The 21,994-nt window shown below is 58.4% G+C and overlaps 1 protein-coding gene across 5 annotated transcripts in view; it reads left to right on the forward strand.

Annotated features, from left to right (window-relative positions):
• The window catches only part of TLE2 (TLE family member 2, transcriptional corepressor), a 23,379-nt gene extending 2,056 nt beyond the window's left edge, over window positions 1–21,323 (forward strand). Inside the window, exons 1-20 of one of the 5 annotated variants that reach the window (XM_025861142.2) lie at window positions 68–259; window positions 334–431; window positions 883–946; window positions 1,341–1,385; window positions 3,786–3,848; window positions 5,983–6,057; window positions 6,295–6,478; window positions 6,856–6,875; window positions 9,942–10,049; window positions 11,283–11,327; window positions 11,881–12,030; window positions 13,220–13,358; window positions 14,217–14,377; window positions 15,434–15,510; window positions 16,318–16,567; window positions 16,720–16,967; window positions 17,077–17,224; window positions 18,758–18,908; window positions 19,483–19,559; window positions 21,010–21,323. In XM_025861142.2, coding sequence (XP_025716927.1) covers window positions 236–259; window positions 334–431; window positions 883–946; window positions 1,341–1,385; window positions 3,786–3,848; window positions 5,983–6,057; window positions 6,295–6,478; window positions 6,856–6,875; window positions 9,942–10,049; window positions 11,283–11,327; window positions 11,881–12,030; window positions 13,220–13,358; window positions 14,217–14,377; window positions 15,434–15,510; window positions 16,318–16,567; window positions 16,720–16,967; window positions 17,077–17,224; window positions 18,758–18,908; window positions 19,483–19,559; window positions 21,010–21,117 — 2,235 coding nt within the window. In that variant the 5' untranslated portion in view covers window positions 68–235 and the 3' untranslated portion in view covers window positions 21,118–21,323. Of the gene's footprint in view, window positions 1–67; window positions 260–333; window positions 432–882; window positions 947–1,340; window positions 1,386–3,785; window positions 3,849–5,982; window positions 6,058–6,294; window positions 6,479–6,855; window positions 6,876–9,941; window positions 10,050–11,282; window positions 11,328–11,880; window positions 12,031–13,219; window positions 13,359–14,216; window positions 14,378–15,433; window positions 15,511–16,317; window positions 16,568–16,719; window positions 16,968–17,076; window positions 17,225–18,757; window positions 18,909–19,482; window positions 19,560–21,009 lie in introns of those variants that run through there. The other 4 variants (XM_025861143.2, XM_073887325.1, XM_073887326.1 and 1 more) reach the window with 4 other exon arrangements.
• The last annotated feature ends 671 nt before the right edge of the window (window positions 21,324–21,994 follow it).

Genomic DNA, 21,994 nt, shown 5'->3' on the forward strand with positions numbered 1-21,994 from the left:
CCCCCCGCCAGGCCCGCGCCCCTCGCGTCCCCGCCCCCCGCGCGCGCTCGGAGGGGGGCGCGGGCGCTCCGGGGTCCCGGCCCCGCGCCGCCGCGCCCCCGCCTCCTTTCTGCGGGCGGCCCCCACCCCCGGCCTCTCCCCCCACCCCCAGCCCCGCCGCCGCCTCGCCACCCCCCACCGCCCCCCATCGGGATCGTCGGGCTCCGGCGGCCCGGGGGGCTTCCGGATCGGCAGGATGTACCCCCAGGGGAGGCACCCGGTGAGTGGGGGGCCCAGGCTGCGCGGGGTGGGGGCGCGGGCGTCCGGGAGCTCAGACCCCGCCGTCCCCCCCAGACCCCGCTTCAGTCCGGCCAGCCCTTCAAGTTCTCGATCTTGGAGATCTGCGACCGCATCAAAGAGGAATTCCAGTTTCTTCAGGCTCAGTACCACAGGTGAGGGGGGGCGGGGGCGCTCAGCCCCGGGGGACCCGGGAGCTCGCCGGGGAGCTCACCTGGGAGCCCCGGGGAGAGAGGCCGGCCGCTGGGGGCCCCGGGGCGCAGCCAGGCGGGGGCGGGGCCTCCAGGGTGCCGGGAGGAGGGAGCCCGCCCCCCACTCCGGGGGGGGGGAAGGGCTTCCAGGTGGAAGGCAGGTGAGGTGGATGGGGACCACCCAGTCCTGGGGCACCTTGAGTCTGAGAGGGGGTAGGAAGGGCCTGGGACCAGGAGGTGGGGCGAGGATAAGGAAGTGGGGAGAGGGGAAGGAGCCAAACCCGTCACTTTGGAAAGTGGCCCAGATGGGGTGTCCCTGCGTCTTTCGTCTTTCGGGGTGGGGGGGGTGCGGTGGGGGTGGGGCGGCGGTAGAGGCAGGGCTGAGTGGGATCCGCGTGCCCCCGCTCCTTCCCAGCCTCAAGCTGGAATGTGAGAAGCTGGCCAGTGAGAAGACAGAAATGCAACGACATTATGTCATGGTGAGGGGCTCCTTATTGCCAGGACTGGGCAGTGGGAAGGAGGACTCAGCTGTGAGTAAAGGCGCTAGTGGTGTGAAACCCCACTCACCCTGCCACTCTGGGCCTCATTTTCCCTATCTGTAAATTGGGCTGGTTGGGATTCCAGGCCGCCTTTATGAGGGCCCTCCCAACTCTTGCAGACAATGAGACAAGAGTGTCCCCTCTTCCCATGGGCGTCTTTGAGGGGCCATGGTCTCTGGGCACCTCCTCCTGCCCCCCTCCCTGCTTCCTCCTCTGGGCTTCCCTGGGGCCGTGAGGCTCTGTGCCCTGCTGTGACTCCCCCAGCCTGGGGGCTCCTGGAAGACCCAGCCTCCACTGGCCCAGTAGACGTTCCCAATTGGCTTTTCCTTTGCAGTACTATGAGATGTCCTACGGGCTCAACATTGAAATGCACAAGCAGGTAACTGTGTGTTGGGGGTCAGAGTGTCCAGGAGGAAGGGTGAGGGTCTGGAGGCTGTGGGAGAGACCCAGCACTCAAGCAGTCTGGGTCAAAGCAGACCCAGGGAGCAGGGGTCTCATCCCGAAATCTCTGGGACCAGGGGGCCAGATTTCAGCCTCACAACAGGAAAACAATTCTGCACTTCCAGAGACATGGTCCAGCAGAGAGGCAAGAAGTAGGCAGGAGCCAGGTGTCTCTGTCAAGGAGGGCTTGTCCCAGAGGCAGGAAGGCAGTGGAGGCGACTCCTGTCCCCGGGAGGGGCCGGCCAGACAGTCCTGGAGGTCCCTTTCAGCCCAGAGAGTCTGATGTTTGGAGATGGATCCTGATGGTCTGAGGTGGACCTCAAGCTTCTCTTGATGCTTTGAAGGATGTGAGATGGGCCCCAATGCTCTGAGGTTCTGAGACTCTTGTCAGCTTCTGGGTGGGATTCAAGGTTCTAAGTTAGACCAGAAGGTTCTGAAATTGACTCCAGTTGTTCAAGAGCAACCCCGGGATGGGGCTCCCCGGTGGCTCCGTCGGTTAAGCATCTGACTCTTGATTCTCAGCTCAGGTCTTGATCTCAGGGTCATGAGTTCAACCCCACGTTGGGCTCCACGCTGGGCACAGAACCTCCTTAAAAGAAAAGATTAACCCCGAGAACCTGACACTGACCTCAAGGTTCTCTGATAGATAAGAAGGGCCCTGAAAGATTGTGAGATTGTGAGGTTGATGGACTCTTAGATTCTGTCCCTCAGAATATCAGCACAATGGGTGGAGCCTAAAACAAGGCAGTGGGGCTTCCTGGTGGGTGGGAAGAGGAGGGGGGTGGGCTGAGAGTGTGGGTGGCCTGGGGTTGCCTTTCTGGGTGTGTGTGGGCTCTGCTGGCTCTGGTGTGGGCTGGAGGGGGCTGATCTGCCTGGAGTAGGGCGTTGTCCCGTGGGTGCATGAAATAGACCGTCTAACAGGGTGGCAGGCAGGTGCTAGGGCCCAGTCTCCACCCTCCCAGTGGGAACCCTGTCTAGCACCCCTCTAACCCAGGTAGAAGCAAAGCATAGGCTGACCCCGCACAAAGCTGGATATGCCACACCTGCCCCCTTCCCTACCCCACTTCCCTCTGTTCGGCCTCTGTGGGGCACCCCTGGCCCAGACCCTGTCCCCAGTGAAACCTGCAAGTAAAACCACATTGTCTCCACTCCACTCTCCATTCTTCTGACACCAAACATGTGGGTTTCTGAACACTGACCGATTCTCCAACTCCGACACCAGCAGATGTTCTGCAGTTCAGCCTGATTCTGACACTTGTCTTCCTGGAGTCAGTGCAGACCCCAGCTTCAGGGCTCAGCCCCACTGGACTGCCCCTGTTTCAGATACCACACAAAAGTCTGGGTCTCCGGCCCAAACTTCTGACCATCCAACTGTATATAAATTGAGGGTTCCCATAATCCCCACCTCGGGTGTGATAATTTGCCTTAACAGTCCCCAAAACTCAGGAGAACAGTTGACTTACTAGGTTACCTCCTTATTCAAAAGAATGGAGCTCGGGAACAGCCAGACGGAAGAGGGGTGGAGGGGGAGGCATGGGTGGGGGCGCCGAGCATCCGTGGCCTCCCTGGGTGTGCCGCTCTCCCAGCACCTCCATACTTTGACCCACCCAAAGCTCTCCACCAACTCTCTAAGGGGTTTTTATGGAGGTTTCATTGCATAGGCCTGCTTGATTAAATCATCAAAATCATCGGCCCCTGGTGATTAACTCGACCTCCATCCCTCTAGTAAACGCAGGTATGGCCGAAAGGGGCTTACTGAGAGCAGCAAAAGCCACCCCCTCCCATCCCTTAGCCATCACTGAGAAATCCCTCGATTTTTCGGGGCTTGTGGCAGGAACTGGGGACAAAGAGCAAAATAATTATTTCTTTTTGAGTCCACCACCACAAAGCCCTTCCCCAGAGTGTGGTGCACTGGGGTCTCTGCCTGGCAGTGGCCCAGGTTGCAGAGGAGAGCCAGAGAGAACCTGTGCCCAGGAGAGATGGCCTGTGAGGGCCACTCCTTTGTTTGTGATGACCCCCCAAGCTTCTGAGTAGCCCATCTGAGTGGGGCGTCCGTGTGGCTGCTTCCTGGGAATCTGTTGATTGTGTCTGGCGGCTGGTGGATCCGTCCTTGCCTTCCGGCTCACGGCTGCCCTGGGCATCCGCTCAGCAGACCGCTTCCTCAGCAGCCCATCGGTCTGCCCCGAGCCTCTGCCTCTCTGGCTGCAGCATCCCCCGTTTGCACCTGCTGGTGACAGCCCCCCACCTCCCGGGCTTTGCCAAGGCTTATTGTGTCTGGAGTTGAGGATCTGGACGGAGGGTCCCCCCTCCGAGCTTCCTCCCCATTGTTTCCTGCCAGGCCGAGATTGTGAAGCGCCTCAGTGGTATCTGTGCTCAGATTATCCCCTTCCTGACCCAGGAGGTGAGTGGGCCTGCTGGGGCAGAGGGGAGCTGGAGGGTTGGGGGAGGTGGGCCGGCTCAATGTGGCGGGCACTGGTTCCGCTGGGTGGCCTGGGGGGCACCGGGCTGGAGCAGGGGCTTCAGGGATGGAAGGAGGAGGTGGCTGACGGTGAGGAGTGGGGGCTCCACCAGGTTGCCGGGGTCCGAGTTCTGGCCACGTGCCCTTGGCTGCTTTGCCTTGTCTGTGCCTTTGCGGTGATGTTTAGACAAGCGGATACATGCCGGGGTGATACTGGGTGCTCAGTAAGCACCCAGTAAAAGTTAGCCCTTCTGTGTGCTTGGTGAAGTAAGCTAGTCACCAAAGGACAAATGCTGTCCGTTCCTCTCGCAGGAGGTCCCTAGAGGAGACCCGTCATCCACACAAACAGAGAGGAGAGGGTGGGAGCCAGGAGCTGAGGGAGGAGATGGGGAGTCAGTGTTTTGTGGGGACCGGGTCTCAGTTTGGGGAGATGGAAAGTTCTGGAGACGGATGATGGGGGTGGTCACGTGACAGGGTGAGTGTGCCTCATGCCGCTGAGCTGTGCACTTAGAAATGGTTATGATGGCAACTCTTATGTATCTGTAAGCACAATAATAATTTTAAAAAGGTAGAACCAGGGCAGATGACATAATAAAGCAGTATGAACACCTCCCTGAGTCTTAAAAAAAAAAGAGTTAGCTCTTGTTAAGAATTCTCCAAGGACCTGGCCAGCCTCAGGACCTTGACGTCAGCTGTCCCTGCTTCTGTCTGGAGCATTCTGTCCGTAAGGGACATGAGGGCAGGTTCCATTGCAGGGTGTTTAAATGGGGGGCCCTAGTTGTGTTGGGGAACAAAACCAGGAGAGATGCTCATCTTGCATTGGACCCCACTGAAGCTGAGATCTTCTGGAAGCTTGGGACGGAGGGATGTCCTGGCCGGACTGAGACCGTAGAGATGGTGTCTGAAGCCGAGGGTGGGGACAAGGTGGCCGCGGCGGGAAGGGCAACATGGGAAGAAAGGGGAATGAAAGGACTAGGAAGTAAATAAAGCTTTGTGGGTATGCCGTCATGCCCATTCGTGTACGGACCTCCACGACAGCATTCCTGATCAAAGGGCAGGTAGAAAAGCTGCCACAGGGAACGTCAGGCCTGCCACGCCGAGAATATTCGCTCTGTGACCCTTTACAGAGAATATTTACCAACCCTCGGCCTTGACACACTTGCACACGCGTGTGCCACACACAGCGCTTCCCAGTAGCACCTGACGCGTCCTCGGCGGGAATGCAGCCCAAATTCCCAAGCTGTGTGGATTCCGCAGCCCAAACTCCCAAGGGGTGTGGATAACAGCCGCACGTCGTCCGTTCCCACGGGAGCCACCAGCCACTTGTGGTCCCTTAAATATACGTTCATCTGTATTTCTCTGTAAATATATTACATTAAGTTTCTACTGACATTTGTCTTAAGTTAAATGAAACCTTTCGTTCTTCACTTGCACCGGCCACATTTCAAGTGCTCAGTGGCCACGTGTGGCCGGTGGCTTCCCTATCCAACAACGTGCGTACAGGAGCTTTTGTCATTGCTGAGGCAGAGAGAGGCAGGAAGAAGGACCATAGACGGGCAGAGGCACTGAGGCTTCTCCAAGCTGCCAATTTCTACTTTTTGACCCCGGGGGTGTTTAGCTGGGTGCTGATTTAGACCGTGGTTCTTTGCTGGGGGCGATGGTGTCCCCAGGGCACGCTGGGCAATGTTTGGGATGTCTGTGGTCATCAGGCCTGGCGGTGCTCCTGGCATGGAGTGGGTGGGGGCCAGGGATGCTGCCCAGCCCCGCGCAGCCCCCAGGACAGCCCCCAGAGAACGACCCGCCCCGATGTCCACAGTGCCCAGGGAGATCCTGATCGATCGAACCCTGATTTATAATTACTAGTTTTCACTGCCCCGTATATGCTTTGTTTCCTTGTCTTTGTGTTTGTCTCACGATTTAAAATGGAAAGGGACAGAGAGAAGAGAAATAGCAAGTGCTGGGGACAAGGATGAGGGGGGAGGGGGGGCTGGGGCCTCAGAGGGCCCTGCCTGGGCGGATGGGGACGGCCAGCAGACGGGGAGCCCGAGCACCCCCTTCCCCGTACCCCACCTCCCAGCATCAACAGCAGGTGCTGCAGGCCGTGGAGCGGGCCAAGCAGGTGACCGTGGGGGAGCTGAACAGCCTCATCGGGGTGAGTCCCCCCTGCCACTCCCCTGCCCTGGGGAAACCCCGCCCCCAGGGCCCTGGCACCCAGTAGGTGCTAAAGCTGGCTGGGGGTGCCGGGTGGGCAGCTGGCCTGGGTTCTGGCCTCCCCGCAGACTCTGGGGTGCCCCCTCTGCCCAGAGCCTGTGCTGGCTCTGGGCGGCCTCGTGGGCCGGGGGCCCCGCTGGGCTGCAGCCTGGCCCTGGCCCACCTCTCCTCTCTCCAGCAGCAGCAGCTCCAGCCGCTGTCCCACCATGCCCCCCCTGTGCCCCTCACCCCTCGCCCTGCTGGCCTGGTGAGCGGCGGCGCCACGGGGCTGCTGGCCCTGTCTGGAGCACTGGCCGCCCAGGCTCAGCTGGCTGTGGCCACCAAGGAAGACCGGGCAGGTGGGGAGGCCGAGGGACCCAGAGGTGAGCGGGCAGCACAGGGTGGCACTGGCCAGGGGGACGAGGGTGGGGAGGGGGGACTGGCAGGCCACCCTGTCCAGAGCACCAAACTCACTGAAGTGTGAGGGCGTGAATGATGGGGCCTGCAGGGCCCTGGGGGTCAGCTTTACTCCCCACTGGCTGTGTGTTCTTGGGCGACTTACTGCCCGTCTCTGGGCATCTGTCTGAATGGTTCAGGGGAGGAACAACCCATTCCTTTGCAAGGGTGTTGGAAGGAGAAGGGAGGTTCTGAGCTGGGGGGAGGGCTCTAGAAAGTCTGGAGGGGTACGCCCTCTGGCACCATGGGCTATGAAACCCTCATCTTTTCTTCTCTCTCCCTTTGCCTCACCCCCAACCTCCAGTGGAGAGAGCCCTGAGCAGGGTAAGTTGAAGGGCATCCAGGAACTTGTGTGATATTTGCTTGCTATTCGCATGTGGCTGAAGCTGGTGGTTCTGAGCTGATAGGGTCCTCAGAACAAGACCCGCATCCGGTTTTTCAGCTGGGTCGCCTGGAGCCTTTTGGTTGTGGGAGATGCCCATCAGGCTAGAGTTTTATTTGTCGAAAGTTTTCCAGCTTGAGCTTTTTTTTTTGCAGTTGGATAAATGAATGCATTCTACCCAGCCCTCCATTCATTAATGTATCTATCCATCATCCATCCAATATTATCTATCAGAGGGCTGCCCGACAGAAATGGTCTGTGAGGCCTGCGTGTAATTTCTTTAAAAAATTGTTTAGTTTTGGGACAATTATAAATGCACTGGAGGTTGCAAAGAAAAGTACAGAGAAGCCCCGGGCACCCTTATACCAGACTCCCCCCAACGGTAAAGTCTTGTATAAAATAGAGTATCGAATGCAGGAAACCGGACACGGTGCAACCCGCAGAGTTGACTCAGCTTCCCTGCGTTCTACCGGCCGGCTTTGTTCTGGGTGCGTGCGCGTGCGCGTGCGCATGCACGTGGGTATGTTCGCATACGTTCAAGGACAAGTGGACCAGTGGTAGCAGTTTCTGTCCCTGTGTCTTGCTCGTTTAACAGTATGTGTCGGAGACCATTTCTCCCTTTCTCACTGCGATAAACAACGCCCTGGTGGACATCTTCCCAGGAACACCTTTGGGTCGGATAAGAGAATGTCCACAGCATACGCTCCTGTAAATGCCTCTTTTGAGGCAGAGATTACATTTTTGATAAATGTTGCCAGTTGCCGACTGGCCCTGTTTGTTTACTTGTTTAATACGAGACAATTCCTACCGAGAATGATCCCTGTAGATCTTTTTCCTGTAAAAAAGGGACCGTGTTTGTTTCCTGGGGTTGCTAGAACAAATTAGTGCGCCCTGCATGGCTTATAACAACACAAATTTATTGTCTCCCGGTTCTGGAGGCTAGAAATCTGAAATGGAGGTGTGAGCGGGGCGGCTCCCTCCAGCATTTCTAGGGAAGGATGCTTCCTTGGCTCTTTCAGCTTCTAGTGGCATCTGGCCATCCTTGGGGCTCCTTGGCTCGTGGCTGCATCACTCCGTCTCTACCTCCATCCTCACGTGGCTTCTCCCCTGTGTGTCTTGTGTGTCCCTCCCCTTTTAAGGACACCAGTCCTACTGCACTAGGTCCCACCCCGATCCAGTATGCCCTCATCGAAACAAATTACTTCTGCAAAGACCCTATTTTCAGATAAGGTCCTATTCTGAGCTTCTGGCTGGACACGTAACTTTGGGGGACGCTGTTCGACGCAGTAAAGGGACCATGGCTCTCCTGGCTCTTGCCCTGAGCCACTGCCCACCCCCCATCCAAGTCCCTTTCCTAAAATGACTCCTGTTGTCAATTTGAAGTGCCTCCTTCCAGACTTCTCCCCGGTGTCTGGCATGCCCCACACACAGAGACAGATTCTACACAGGAGCTGCCCCGTGGTGCAGACGCACTTGATACGAGGAAAGAGTGGTGGTCAAATGAGAGATTCTGCCCCCAGGGGGACACCAGGCCATGTGTGGGGACATCTGTGGCTGTGCGAGCGCCTGGCATCGAGGGAGTGGGGGCCGGGATGATGCTCAGCCCCCCAGCATCCCCGTGCTGGGCCCGCAGTGCTGAGGGGAGAGACCCTGGTATATCACCTGGGTTTCTGTATCTGCACACACATGGGCTGATGACTCCAGAGAGAACAGTGAACACTCACCGCGGCCCGGGCGCTGGCTTAGGCCAAGCGTTCCATGGCTCGCTGGGTCTTCCCAGCAGCCACTGAGGTGGGTGCTGTTCCCATCCCCATTTTACGGATGAGAACACAGATGCAGACAGGTGAGACGACTTGCCCAAGGTCTCAGAGAAATGCCAAGGCAACTGCTCCTCTCCCTGCTTGCTTTTTTACTTTGGTGATACACTGTGGCCAGCTTCCCGTGCTGTCACATCTCAACTTTCTTTCCTTTTTTTTTTTTTTTTTTTAAGATCTTATTTATTTATTTGACAGAGAGAGCAAGAGAGCATAAGCAGGGGGAACAGTAGAGGGAGAGGGAGAAGCAGGGCTCCCGCCGAGCAGGGAGCGTGACGCGGGGCTCGATCCCAGGACCCTGGGATCATGACCTGAGCCGAAGGCAGACGCTCAACCATCTGAGCCACCCAGGCGCCCCATCTTTTTTTTTTTTTAAGATTTTATTTTTAAGTAATCTCTACACCGAACGTGGGGCTTGAACTTAGCACCCTGAGGTCAGGAGTCACACGCTCTGCTGACTGAGCCAGCCAGGAGTCCCACCCCACCTCCCAGGTTTTTTTTTTTTTTTAAGATCTCTACTTTCTTTTTTAAGTTTTTGCTTCTGCGGTTGCGCTTTCTGCAGCATGCTTTCTTTCCCAGCTGCCCCATCATGCCCAACGGGACTTTGCTTCCTCCTTTGTGTGTTTGCATATAGCCAGGCAGCTCTCCAGGCTGGATTTCTTATCTGCCCATCACATTGGGCTTCGAGATAAAATCTCAGTTGAAGAATTGATCCCACAACAGAAGTGTTTGAGAAATCAGTGTGTGGGGCAGCTCCTGTGTACAGATGGGGAGACTGAGTCCCAGGGAAGGAGCAAACTGCTTCAGGGCCCATAGGCAGGTTGATGCTGGGGGGCGGGAGGGTCTTTGGGCCTGCTCACCCAGTCTTTGACCTTCAAAGGTCATATTGTTGGCACGTGTGGGCTGGTTTTGGGTCCTGTCTCGGCCCCTAATTCACTGTACAGCCCTGTCTTCCCTTAGGCTCAGTTTCCCTGTCTGTACAATGGGATTAACCATCACTTGCCCGCAAGCTTGCTGTGAGGCCAAGGACTTAGCATCGAGTCGGCCTTTGGAAGGTCCCATTTCCCATATGGGAAGCTTGAGGCACAGATCCTATAACCATGTTGGGCACCCTCAGTCTTGGCTGGGCCAGGATGGAGTCTGGGGCCCCAGGACCCTGACCCTTTGTGCCACCTGGCCCCTGTCTCTCTGCAGAGCGCATCCCCCTCACCCCCTGAGAGTGTGGTGGAAGAGGAGCGACCGGGTGGCCTGGGGGGCAGTGGGAAGCCGCGAGCTGAGGACAAGGATCTGTCAGGACCTTATGTAAGTGGGGGGCAAGCAGAAGACTGGGGTGGGCCCCCAGCCCTGCTCCTCAGAGCCTTCCAGAGCCCAGCTCTGGCCGTGACTCTCACTCTACAGCCTTCCATAGCTCCCCATTGCCCAGGGATCACTGAGCAACCAGAAGAGCCCCTGTGGGGCCAGGCCCAGCTCTAGTTGCTCTGTTTCTGTAGCTTCTGGACCAAGCATTCATTTTCCCACCTCCTGGCTGTGGCTCAGCCGTCTAGAATTTCCCCTCCTCCAGGGCCGGGACCCCTTCCCTCACTGGAGGAGCACTGTACCTGTAGTTTCTGCCTCTGGCACCCCAGGGGCCAGGCTGAAAGTGGGGGCCGGGACTGTGGCTGGTGGGGAAGCACCTGTCTCATCCCACAGGAACAGCCTTAACCTGGTCCCAGCCTCCTGGCAGGCCCAGTATCGGCCAATCCTTCTGTTTCTCAGAGATGCTTTTAGTCTTCAACAATCATAACAGCTGTTCTATACGTGTCAGCAACTCATTTTGTTTTAAAGAGGAAAATTGGGGATGGGGGGGGTCAAAGAAACGCCCCCCTGCTGGGAAGATGTGGCCTTCGGGCTGCAGGCTTTGGTCTTCCCTTGCTTTTCAGCTAGACCAGAGGGCAGCCCCAGACAACATTGTTTCTCCCAAGGGTGGTAGGGAGCCACAGAAGGAGGCAGAACAGATGTGGGGACAGGTGTTAAGAAAATCCCTCTGGGGCAAGCTTGGAGGACTACTTGGAGGGGGCAAGGCTGAAGGCCAGGAGGCTAAGGCAGGGATGAGGTCTCTGCTAGGCCATGGGGATGGGGGTGGGCAGGCGGGTAGATGAGACGGACAATCCTGAGAGGTTGATTGTGGAGTCAGAGCCAGGAGGGAGGTCTGGATGACTCCTGGTCTCTGGCTGTCCTCTCACTGCACAGAGCAGGAAACTGAGACCCAGGGAGGGCTGGGAGGCACTCAGGGCCGGCCCCACAGCAAGTCTTGGGTACTCAGCCCCATCCCCCTCATTTTCCTCCATGAGGGACCCCCCCACCCTCCCAAAGCCCCCTTTGCACCTGAGCGAATGGCAGCCTTCTTTCTGAACCAAGCAAAGGGGCCTCTGGAGCCCCAGAATCCTGAATCAGACTGGGGCTGGCCCCGTGTATGCCCCACCTCCCGAGGATGAATAAGGGGACGTGGAGGCAGGGGCATGGCCAGGGTAAGCTCTCTCCCCCGTGTCCCCCCAGGAGAGTGACGAAGACAAGAGCGATTACAACCTGGTGGTGGACGAGGTGAGTCGGGGTCCGGCCTCTGACTTCCGGGACTCAGGTCTGGGCGCAGCGAGCGGTAGGTTTTCCAGAGTGTTGGGGGGCCCAGAGGGAAGGGGGTCCTGGCCCCCTCTCCACTGATGGCTGGGATGAGGGTGGCATGGGAGTAGGGGATGGGGGACACCTCAAGCCGACCTCCTCTCTGTAGCGCAGGTGGGGAAACTGAGACCCAGAGGACACGGGATGGGCAGCAGAAGTGGCTTCAAGCCCTGGCTCACTGTGTGACTGGGGGACTATGCCGCCTTCCCTGGTCTCGCTTTTCCCCATCTGTTCAGTGGGGGACAACAAAAGCAAGCCCTTACATAGTTGTTGCTGTGTGTGCTTATGGGGTAGGTACTGTCAATCCCATTGTATAGATAAGTAAAGTAAGGCATGGAGGCAGGGGGTTCGTAATCCTTCCAAGGTGGATCGTAGGTGCCCGGTCTGGAGTGTGGGATGGGGTTTGGGAGGGGTAGAGAGAGAGGCTCTCCTTCTTCGCCCACGTCATCTCCACTTAATGTCACCTCCTCAAACCCAGGACCAACCCTCAGAGCCCCCCAGCCCAGCTACCACGCCATGTGGAAAGGCACCCATCTGCGTCCCTGCCCGTCGGGACCTTGTGGACAGTCCGGCCTCCTTGGCCTCCAGCCTCGGCTCCCCACTCCCCAGAGCCAAGGAGCTTGTCCTGGTAAGGAGTAGGGGAGGCCTTGAAACTCACTTTGTTCATCCTGGGGACCTGGAAACAGGTGCAACCACATTAGGGGTGGAGTGGGGGAAACCAGCCGGGCTCTGATTCTTTGCCACCTTCCTAAACACCGCCTCTACTCTATCCAAGCATTTTTCCCAAGTGGACTGGCTCTGGGGAACCTAAATACATAAGAAAAGACCACTCACCATCTGGTGGAGAAACCAAGCATTTCTTGCAAGAAATAGGAAGCCCCTTGGAGATGAACACAGGGAGCTGTAGGATGCAGGCTCTCTCGAGGCCAGGCCCACTCCAGCCCCGCAAGTGTTAAAGCCTTTGAGAGGCGCTGGGGATGCACCAGCCCCACCTGAGCTGTCATCCCTGTCCCCCAAAGGCAAGAGGATTACTGTGGGAACAACTTTCTCAGTGCCAGGTGTAGGGACCCCCGAAGAGCTTGCCCCCCCCCCCCCCCCCCCGGGCGTTCACAGTTGAGCTCCGTTGGTCTCGCCCCTCCCTCCCCGAAACCTTCCCCAGACCCCTGCCCTGCACTTACCCAGAGAGTGCGTCGGTTTCCAGGCCTCCCCTCCCAGCAGGTTGCCATGGCAACCGCAGAGGCTGGGGCTCCCGCGGCATCTTGGTGACCTCCACCGCTTCAGGAGACCGGAGGGGGAGGGGCAGCTCTGTTCTCCCAGGGAAGCGCCCCCAAGGCCTCCCTGTCCCACGTGGTCGCCTCCCACTCCCCCTCGTGGGCGTGCGCGTGTGGCGGGCACCGCGTGCTCTCCCCCCCCCCGAGGTTCCCCTTTCCCCGCCCCCCCCCCCCCCCCCCCCGCGGGTCTCTTGCAAGCCCACTCCCTGCAGGCGTGCTCCTGCGCGAGGCCCGTCTACCGGCCCGTGGCACCGCGCGCCTTACTGTACTCCCGCACGGTCCTGCCCTGCTGTGCGCCCTCCTGCTCAGGCACCCGCCTGGCCCTCCCCGTGTGCAGATCCTCGCCTGTCCCCATGCTCGGGATCACGGGGGGGGGGGCACGCCCCCGAAACGGCAGAGGGGCACTGCTTGGTGTGCGGGCACCTCCCCCGAGCCCTGGCCTAGCATGGATGTACCTGCTCCCTTCTCCCACCTAGTTTCTCACCAGTTCATGGGCTGCCAGGTGCCAGGTGCCAGGGGGTGATCAGTCCTGACGTTTCTCCCCAGAGCGACCTTCCCGCCAGCACTCCTGCCCCCAAGTCCTGCGACTCCTCCCCGCCCCAGGAGGCGTCCACCCCTGGGCCCAGCTCAGCCGGTCACCTCCGCCAGCTTGCTGCCAAGCCAGCACCTTGCACGGACAGTGTTGGTGAGTGTCTGCTGGGGCCTGTCAGAACAGGTCTCTTGGTGGGGGTGGGGGGTGGGTGCTAGAAAATATGGTAGGTCAGTGGGGAGAGCAGGAGGTTTGAATCCAGGTCTGTCATGGCCTTGGCCCTGTCCATGACTCTGAGCCCAGTGCTGACTCACTCTGGGCTTTGGTCTCCTCACTGTCTTGGCTTGACAGGTGGGGAAACTGAGGCCCAGAGGGGAAATGATTTACTCAAGAGCTTTTAGCCTAGTGCACTGGGACAGGCACTAAAGCAGACAGGCTTTGGAGTCAGACAGCCTTGGGGTTGAGGCCAGCCTTGGATACTCATCAGCTGTGTGACCTTGGGCAAGTGACTCAACCTTTCTGAGCTTCAGGTTCCCCATCATTAATGTGGAGATGACATGTTCTCCTTTTCTGTCTTATGGCCCCTGTGCTGGTCCTGGGGTCCCAAGAAGAAATCAGCCCTTGGAACCTGCCCTTGAGGAGGTCCCAGATGGTGGGGAAGGAGACCCAGACCCCAAAACTCCTAGGCCTGTGTGATCGTGGCTAGGGTAGAGGGAGGGAACCAAAATGGGTAAGGTTAGAGGCTCGGGGTGTGGTGAGGAGGCTCAGGGATGTTCCTGAGATATTGCTGGACACTGGGTCTAGGTTTTGAAGGGTGAGTAGGAGTTTAGCAGCTGAGGAAGGAAAGGGAACCCATGTCAGCCAGAGGGAACTATTCTCGAACATCTGGAAACTTGAAAGGGTGTGGCGGATGCTGGACCAGACCACAGCAGCACCAATGACCAGCCAAGGCCGTGGAAGGCTGGATCTGGGTCCAAGGTGTCTGAAGACCTATCTTTGTCTCTTCTCACTCAGCCCTGAGGAGCCCCCTGACACTGTCCAGTCCCTTCACCACATCCTTCAGCCTGAGCTCCCACAGCGCCCTTAATGGGGACCTCTCTGTGCCCAGCTCCTACGTTAGCCTCCACCTGTCCCCCCAGGTCAGCGGCTCTGTAGTGTATGGACGGTCCCCCATGGTGAGTCCTCGGCGTGGGGGCACCAGCAGGGCACAGGGGCTGGGGGCCGGGAAGAGAAACCACTTACAGAAGGAAAGACAAGGGAAAGGGATGGGAACCCGGCTTGGCAAGTGCATGTGCCTGTGGGAAGATGATCTGAAGGTCTCAGTAGCCCACAAGCATAATGCAAATAAGCACCTATAACTGGAAGAAGCCATACATAGTGAGTATGTTGCATTGTAAGGAGCAGAGAGCCCCAGCCATGGGGCTGAGAGTCCCATTCAGCCTCCTGGCAGAGGGCGTCCAGTTGGTAGCCCTGAGTTTTAAGGGACTGCAACGATTGTAGTAGACTGCAGACGAAGGACTAGCCTAGGGAGAGGACTGGAAGTGAGGTCTCATGAGAAGGAGGTGAAGGAGTGGGGCATGAGACCCCTGAGCTGGGGCAGAGGGAGCAGACAGGGGCTGTGTGGGCCCCAGAGGGCAGTGCGGGGACAGATGGCTGATAGAGTGAGCTGCCCTGAAGTGGACCAGGGTGCCTCCAGAGGGAAGAAAATGCTGTCACTGGGGACATGCCAGACCCCAGGCTGGGTGGGCACTGGTGAGTGATGTTGTAGAAAAGAGGTCAGCCAATATTTTCTGCAGGAGGCCAGGCAGTAACTACTTTTGGCTTTGGACCAGTTGGACCTCTGCCTTCATAGCTCCAAGCCAGCATAGACAACATATAAATGAACCGGTGTGGCTGGGTACTAATAAAACTTTATTTACAAAAACGAGCAGGGGGCCATAGTTTGCCAACTCGTGCTCCAGACCAAGTCAGAAAGGCTCTTCAGGGTCCTTCCGACTCTGGGATTCTAGGATTCCCTGGGCAGAGACTTTGGGGTCCCCCAAGTGAAAACCTCTGCTCTCCTACCTGCAGTGTGGGTGGAGGACCGGGCATCTCCGGGCTCTTGGGGAGGGGCTGATGGACAGACCGGGGATCCTCTGAGAAACAGAGAAATATGGCAGATGTGCCTGGGGGAAGGCACAGGTGGGCTTGAGTCACCTGCCCTGTGACACCCCCTCTGGCATTTTTGACAGATGGCATTCGAGTGTCATCCTCATCTCCGAGGGTCATCCATCTCCTCCTCCCTGCCCACTATCCCTGGCGGAAAGCCGTGAGTATTGGCTCGGGGCTCCCTGCCTCCTGTCAGGTGCTTACGTTGTGGGGTGGGGGCTGGGGTTCCCTGCTGCCTTTCCAGAAGGTCTCTTTGAGGAGCTCTCTGGAGAGAGAGGTGTGTAACAAGCAAAAATGTAGACCACTGCTTTCTCAACGAGGGGGGGGGAGGAGGGGTATTTTGCCTTCCCCACCCCCACCCCAGGACATTGGCATGTCTGGTGATATTTTTGGTTGTCACACCCACATCTGGCCCCTAGTGGGTGGGGGCCAGGGATACTGCTGCACACCCTACAGTGCAAGGGACCCAGAGATGGACCCAGCCTCAAGTACCCAGGAATTTTCTGCCACGATGGGGAATGTTCTGGACCTACAGCTGTCCAGGGATTGCCATCGCCATCGGCCGCCTGTGGCTTTTGCCACTGAGGAACTGAACTTGTAAATGTGTTTAAATTTAATCGGCCACATGTGGCTGCTGTTACTACTGGGTCCCATTCTCCGGAGCTCTCCCGGCATGGCATCTCCCTGGATGGATCCTCTCTACTCAGCATTTGCTCAGGGCTTGCTTACCAGGCAGCGGGCGGGGCGCCGGGCTAGGGCTAGGACCCCCCCTCCTCTTTGGTACCACGCTGACTGCCCGGTCACCTGTGATCATGGGGTTCCTTCCCCAAACGCATGGGGGCACCGGGCCGGGGAAGGCACCTCCCTGCCCCGGGAAGAGGGGGCGAGGGCGCGGCGGGCGGGCCGCCACCTCCAGGGCGGTCCCCTCCCCGCGCGTCACGGCCCTCCTCCTGCTCCTCCGGCGCAGGGCCTACTCCTTCCACGTGTCTGCCGACGGGCAGATGCAGCCGGTGCCCTTCCCCTCGGACGCGCTGGTGGGCGCCGGCATCCCGCGGCACGCGCGGCAGCTGCACACGCTGGCGCACGGCGAGGTGGTCTGCGCGGTCACCATCAGCGGCTCCACGCAGCATGTGTACACGGGCGGCAAGGGCTGCGTGAAAGTGTGGGACGTGGGGCAGCCGGGCGCCAAGACGCCGGTGGCGCAGCTCGACTGCCTGGTGAGGGCGGGGGCGGGGCTTGGAGGCCGTGGGGGCGGGGCTTGTCCGACGGGGGGCGGGGCTCGCAGCCTCGGAGACCCGACCTGCTGCCGGGTGCTGGGAGGCCGGGTCCGGAGGGCCGGCCCTACGCCCTCGCTTCTCTTCCGTCCCAGAACCGCGACAACTACATTCGTTCCTGCAAGCTGCTGCCCGACGGCCGGAGTCTGATCGTGGGCGGCGAGGCCAGCACCTTGTCCATCTGGGACCTGGCGGCGCCCACCCCGCGCATCAAGGCGGAGCTGACCTCCTCGGCCCCCGCCTGCTACGCCCTGGCCGTCAGCCCCGACGCCAAGGTCTGCTTTTCCTGCTGCAGCGACGGCAACATCGTGGTCTGGGACCTGCAGAACCAGACCATGGTCAGGTGGGCGGCCGCCGCCCCCTGCCCCCTCGGCGCGTAGGCTGTGGGGGGCGGAGGAGTGGTGTGGGAGAGTCCCGCCCCACGACGGCCGCCTGGGCCCTCCTCCCCGCAGGCAGTTCCAGGGCCACACGGACGGTGCCAGCTGCATCGACATTTCCGACTACGGCACTCGGCTCTGGACCGGGGGCCTGGACAACACGGTGCGCTGCTGGGACCTGCGGGAGGGCCGCCAGCTGCAGCAGCACGACTTCAGCTCCCAGGTGCGGCAGTGGATCGGCTGGGAGAGCCATAGAAGGTTCCGGAATCCGGAATCTCTACCCAAGGCACTCACTTCCATGGGCTGAGTGGGACCAAGTACCTGCTGTCTGCCGGTCGTTTTTGTCCTTCGGACACGTCCGCAGGCCTTCCCCCCTTAATTCTCCAGGGACAGATATAGGGAAGCACAAAGGAACGGATTCATAGTAAGCTGTGGCCTACTAAGACCCTCAGATCGCTTTTCCAGATTCTTGTGCTGAGCCTCTCCCCCGTTCCTTCGTTTCTCCTCCGGGCCTTCAATCTCTTGACCCTACTGAGAGTTCCTGACCACCCCCTGGGACCCACCATAGGGGAGCCAGTGATCTGGGGGGACAGGTAGAGGTTGACATGGGAGTTGGACAGAGGTCTCTGTTGAGGGCATTGTGCGAGTCCAGACTGAAGGATGTAGTGAAGGGGCTGAACAGAACCAGAGGGCTCCTCAGGGCTGAGCAGCGTCACCTAGATCCTCTTTCCCCCTGCTTTGGGGGCAGGGTGTGAGCTCTGTGGCCTGACATTTAAGGCCTCCGTGTTCTAGTCTCACACACACCATGCCCTGCCACACCCCTAGACCTCTCCACTGATGGTTCCCTCCAGCTGACATGCTTTTCCCTTCCTTTTGCCAAATTGCCGAATTCCTACCTACTCATCCTTCAAAACCCATCTCCATTTTGCCCCCTTCCTTGAAGCCGGGGGTAGCTAACTCCCAAGCTCTTTCTATTCTACCTTCTCTTTAGCTTAAAAATTTCTTTGATAAGGAAGTCAGGGGTGCAGGTGGATATAGTTGTCGGTCCCTTGTCCCTGAGACTTAGATGGGTTGTTCTCTGGGGATCCCATGGTGAGTATCTCCCATCCCGCTGGGCCGCCTGTCTTTATACGGGAACACTTTTGTATGGCCAAGGGGAGAACATGTAAAACCTCCTAGTCTTCTCTCTGCTCTCAATTTATGGTTCTTTCCACACGTGTCCTGGCAGTAAGACTTTGGGAAGTTTCGGGTGGAACTGTGCCTCCCTCGGGCTGGGGCACGGCACGCTGAGGCCACTGAGCCCTTTCAGATCAAAGTCAGAGGAGGCGTTGGCAAGCGGGGAGAGCTCCAAGCTGGGAGTCCGAAGGCCCGATCCTTCACGGATCCGTGACCTTGAGTGAGCCAGGGTCTCAGCTTGCCTTCCACCATCTGCTCACGGGTGTGTGTGTGTGTGTGTGTGTGTGTGTGTGTGTGACTGTCCTCACCCAGCTTCACGCTCTCCCTGCTTCCCTCCCTCCCAGAGCTGTTGTGCGTTCAGAGCGGATAATGGATGTGAGGCCCCAGGGTTCCGTGTAATTCTGATTAATATTAATGATTCGACATGCAGTTGCCTGCTGTGTTCCAGGCCCTGGGCCAGCTGCCTCTTCTTGCGGGGCTGCCGCGGGGAGAACGCTGGGCCTCTCCCCTCCCCCCCCCCCCCCGCCAAGCATCCTCTGAACGGGGTTCTGATCTCCCCTCTTCCCTCTGCACCCCCCAGATCTTCTCCCTGGGCCACTGCCCCAACCAGGACTGGCTGGCGGTCGGCATGGAGAGCAGCAATGTGGAGGTTCTGCACGTCCGCAAGCCCGAGAAATACCAGCTGCACCTTCATGAGAGCTGTGTGCTCGCCCTCAAATTCGCCTCCTGCGGTGGGTCTTCGGGCTGGGCAGGGCTCCAGGGCGCTGGGATGGGGCTGCCAAAACACAGCACACCACAAACAACCCACACGACAGAATACGGCATGCCCGGTGGAATTTGAATCTTAGCAGATCCTTTGTTAGTGTAAGTTTTTCCCAAGTATCGCATTGGGACATACTTACACTAAAAGCCACTCATTTGTTCATGCAAATATATCCCAAATAGTGCATGAGATATACTAACACTTAAAAAAAAAAAGACCCCAACAATTTTTAGTATAAGTATGTCCCAAGTATTGCACGGGACACACCCATATACTAAAAATTAATAATAAATCATGAAACACTCATGGTGCATCTGTACTAAAAGTGACTTGTGGTTTTTCTGAGATTCAAAGGTAACCGGACATCCCAGATTTTATCTGGCAACCCTCTCCTGGGGACTCCCCCTTCTCGAAGTCCAGATGGAGCCCCCTCGGGCCCAGTGTTTCCCTTGTGAGAGCAGAGGTGCCAGGAAGGGAGAGGCCACCCCCCACCCCATCTTCAGTTCCTCCCTCCTAGAACTCCCCCGCCCCCCCTTCCCCAGGGCGCTGGTTTGTGAGCACCGGGAAAGACAACCTGCTCAATGCCTGGAGGACACCGTATGGAGCCAGCATTTTCCAGGTACGGCAGGGCAGGGCGGGATGCCGTGCGTCCAGGGGCCCCAGGGTGGCTGCACTGGTGGGTAAATCGTGGAACTTCCCCGGGGTCCTCCAGGTGCCCCCCCACCCCAGCCAGCAAGCTACAAAAGCAGGGTCTGCACACTGTGGCCCGAAGGCTGTATCTGCCTGCAGCCTGGGTTCTTTGTGTGTGTGTGTGTGTATTTAACTTTTTAAAGACATATAAAATTTACCATCTTAGCCATTTTTAAGTATACCATTCCGTGGCATGAGGCATACTCACCCTGTCCTGCGACCACCCCCACCCTCTGTCTCCAGAATGTCCCATCTCCCCACATGGAGACTCTGTCCCCACGAAGCACGGACTCCCCACCCCCTGCCCCAGCCCCGGCTCCCACCCTCTCCTCTCTGTCTGTGTGGACGGGACTCCTCTGGGGACCTCCTGGGAGTGGGGTCCTCCTGCGGGATGTGTCCTTCCGGGTCTGGCTCCTCTCACTGAGCCCGGTGTCCTCGGGGTCCCTCCGAGTCGTGGCAGGTGTCAGGGTCCCTTCCTTTCTAAGACTGGATCATGTCCTCTAGTGTAGATGGGCTGCATTGTGCTTACCCATCTACCTGTCGATGGAAACGTGGGTTGCTTCCACGTTTTGGCCGCTGTGAATCCTGCTGCTGTGGGCACGTGTTCATCTCTCTTGGGCAGATGTCTCGGAGTGGAATTGCTGATAACCGTGTAACCTTGGGACAAACTACCAGACTGTTTTCCCAATTCTCCACCCCACCAGCAGCGCACGCGGGTTCAAAAGTCTCCCCATCCTCACCGACACTTCTTACTGTGTGTTTTTTGGTCATAGCCATCCTAGTGGGCGTGGGGGGATGTCTACATTTTTTAAGGGCAGGAAAACAAAAGGAGAATCATGTGACATAGATTTATTTGGCCGCTGGACTTGTTGGCTTGAGACTTATCTGGGCCTTTGGCAAAGCCGGAGAACTTCTCGCTGGGCCCTTTACAGGAAAGATTTGCTGCTGTAGGTCGTTGTGCAGTAGCCTTAGCTAGCCCTCCGCTGTGCTGTGTGGCCTCATGCCTATGGCACACTCTGAGCTGCTTACGAAAGGGCAGGGCTTCAGTTCCGTTCCTCTTGGTGTCAGGAGCACAGAGGTCCTGCCCTTCCCAGGAGCACTGTCACTGTCCAGAGGCTTGATTCCAGCAGACCTTCCTCTGGAAAAATGTGTCACCGTCCTTCCTCCCATCAGGTGCCCCCCCGACTGGGAGAGTCCTGGCCCCCCACCGCGTGCTCCCCTATCCCGAGTCCTGTCTCGGCCCCAGCCTTGATCACAGGCTCATCCTTGGGGGCAGGCACTCCCCCAGTCGCCCTGCCTCTTCCCTCTGAACCTCTGAACGTTGTGCAAGGCCCTGTCTCACCTCCCCCTTCTCTCCCTCCCCCCACCCCTGTCCATAGTCCAAGGAATCATCCTCCGTGCTGAGCTGTGACATCTCCGGAAATAATAAGTACATTGTGACAGGCTCAGGGGACAAGAAGGCCACCGTGTACGAGGTGGTCTACTGAGAACCCCCATCTTCCTGCACCCTTGGCCCGGCTCCTAGGGGAGGGGCATCCCGGACAGAGACCCCGACACCCCCCTCTCCGTTCATACCTGTGAGTGCTAAGTCTCGTCTGCCCTCTGGCTGACTCCCTCCCATCTTCCCTTGCTGGACATGGGGCTGGACGGGCAGGTGGACTTTGGGGAAATAAATGTATTTATTGCAACTGCCTTTCTGTCCTGGGCTGGAGAACCAGGACTGTTGCTTTTCTTGGGCACCGTTACTGCGGGAGGGCTGTGTAGCTGTGGGCAAGTGGCTTTCCTTCTGTCAGCCTCCTATGCCTTTTCTGGACGACGACGGGGTTCGTCCTGCATGAACGAGCGCCGGGTTGGCCGCAAGCGGCAGGTGTGGTACAGGGCAGCATGGCTTAAGTGACCCACGTCACCAGGCGCCCGCGGACCTCAGTGGCTGAACACACCAGACACTGATCCCTCACCTGTGTCCACCTGCCTGGTGGGGCTCGGCTCCCGGCAGACACTCGGGGCTCCAGGATGGTGGAGTTTCTGCCATCACAACATGTAGCTTCAGGGTCCAACATCGCAGGGGCGAGGAAGTCACACAGGCCCTTGGTGCTCTGGCCCCAGAGCTGCCTGGGTCTCTTTTACTGCCAGCCCTTTGGACAGAATCATCCCAAGACGCTGCCCACGTACAATGGGTTGGGGAATATAGTGGCACACATAGCTCTTTGGGGTGCTTGCCTTTGACCCACGGATAATTCCTGGTGCATGACGACACATTGCCCACCCTAAGGTGCTGAGCAAACACTACAGTCCCAGAGGAGGGGACGGTAAACTGAGAGCTGACAAGGAGAAACAGCCATTTCGTGTGTGTGTGTGTGTGTC

Source organism: Callorhinus ursinus, unplaced genomic scaffold, assembly GCF_003265705.2.
Source record: "Callorhinus ursinus isolate GAN/ISIS: 27379988/994484 unplaced genomic scaffold, GSC_fseal_2.0 scaffold77, whole genome shotgun sequence".
In the NCBI taxonomy this organism is placed as follows: Eukaryota; Metazoa; Chordata; class Mammalia; order Carnivora; family Otariidae; genus Callorhinus; species Callorhinus ursinus.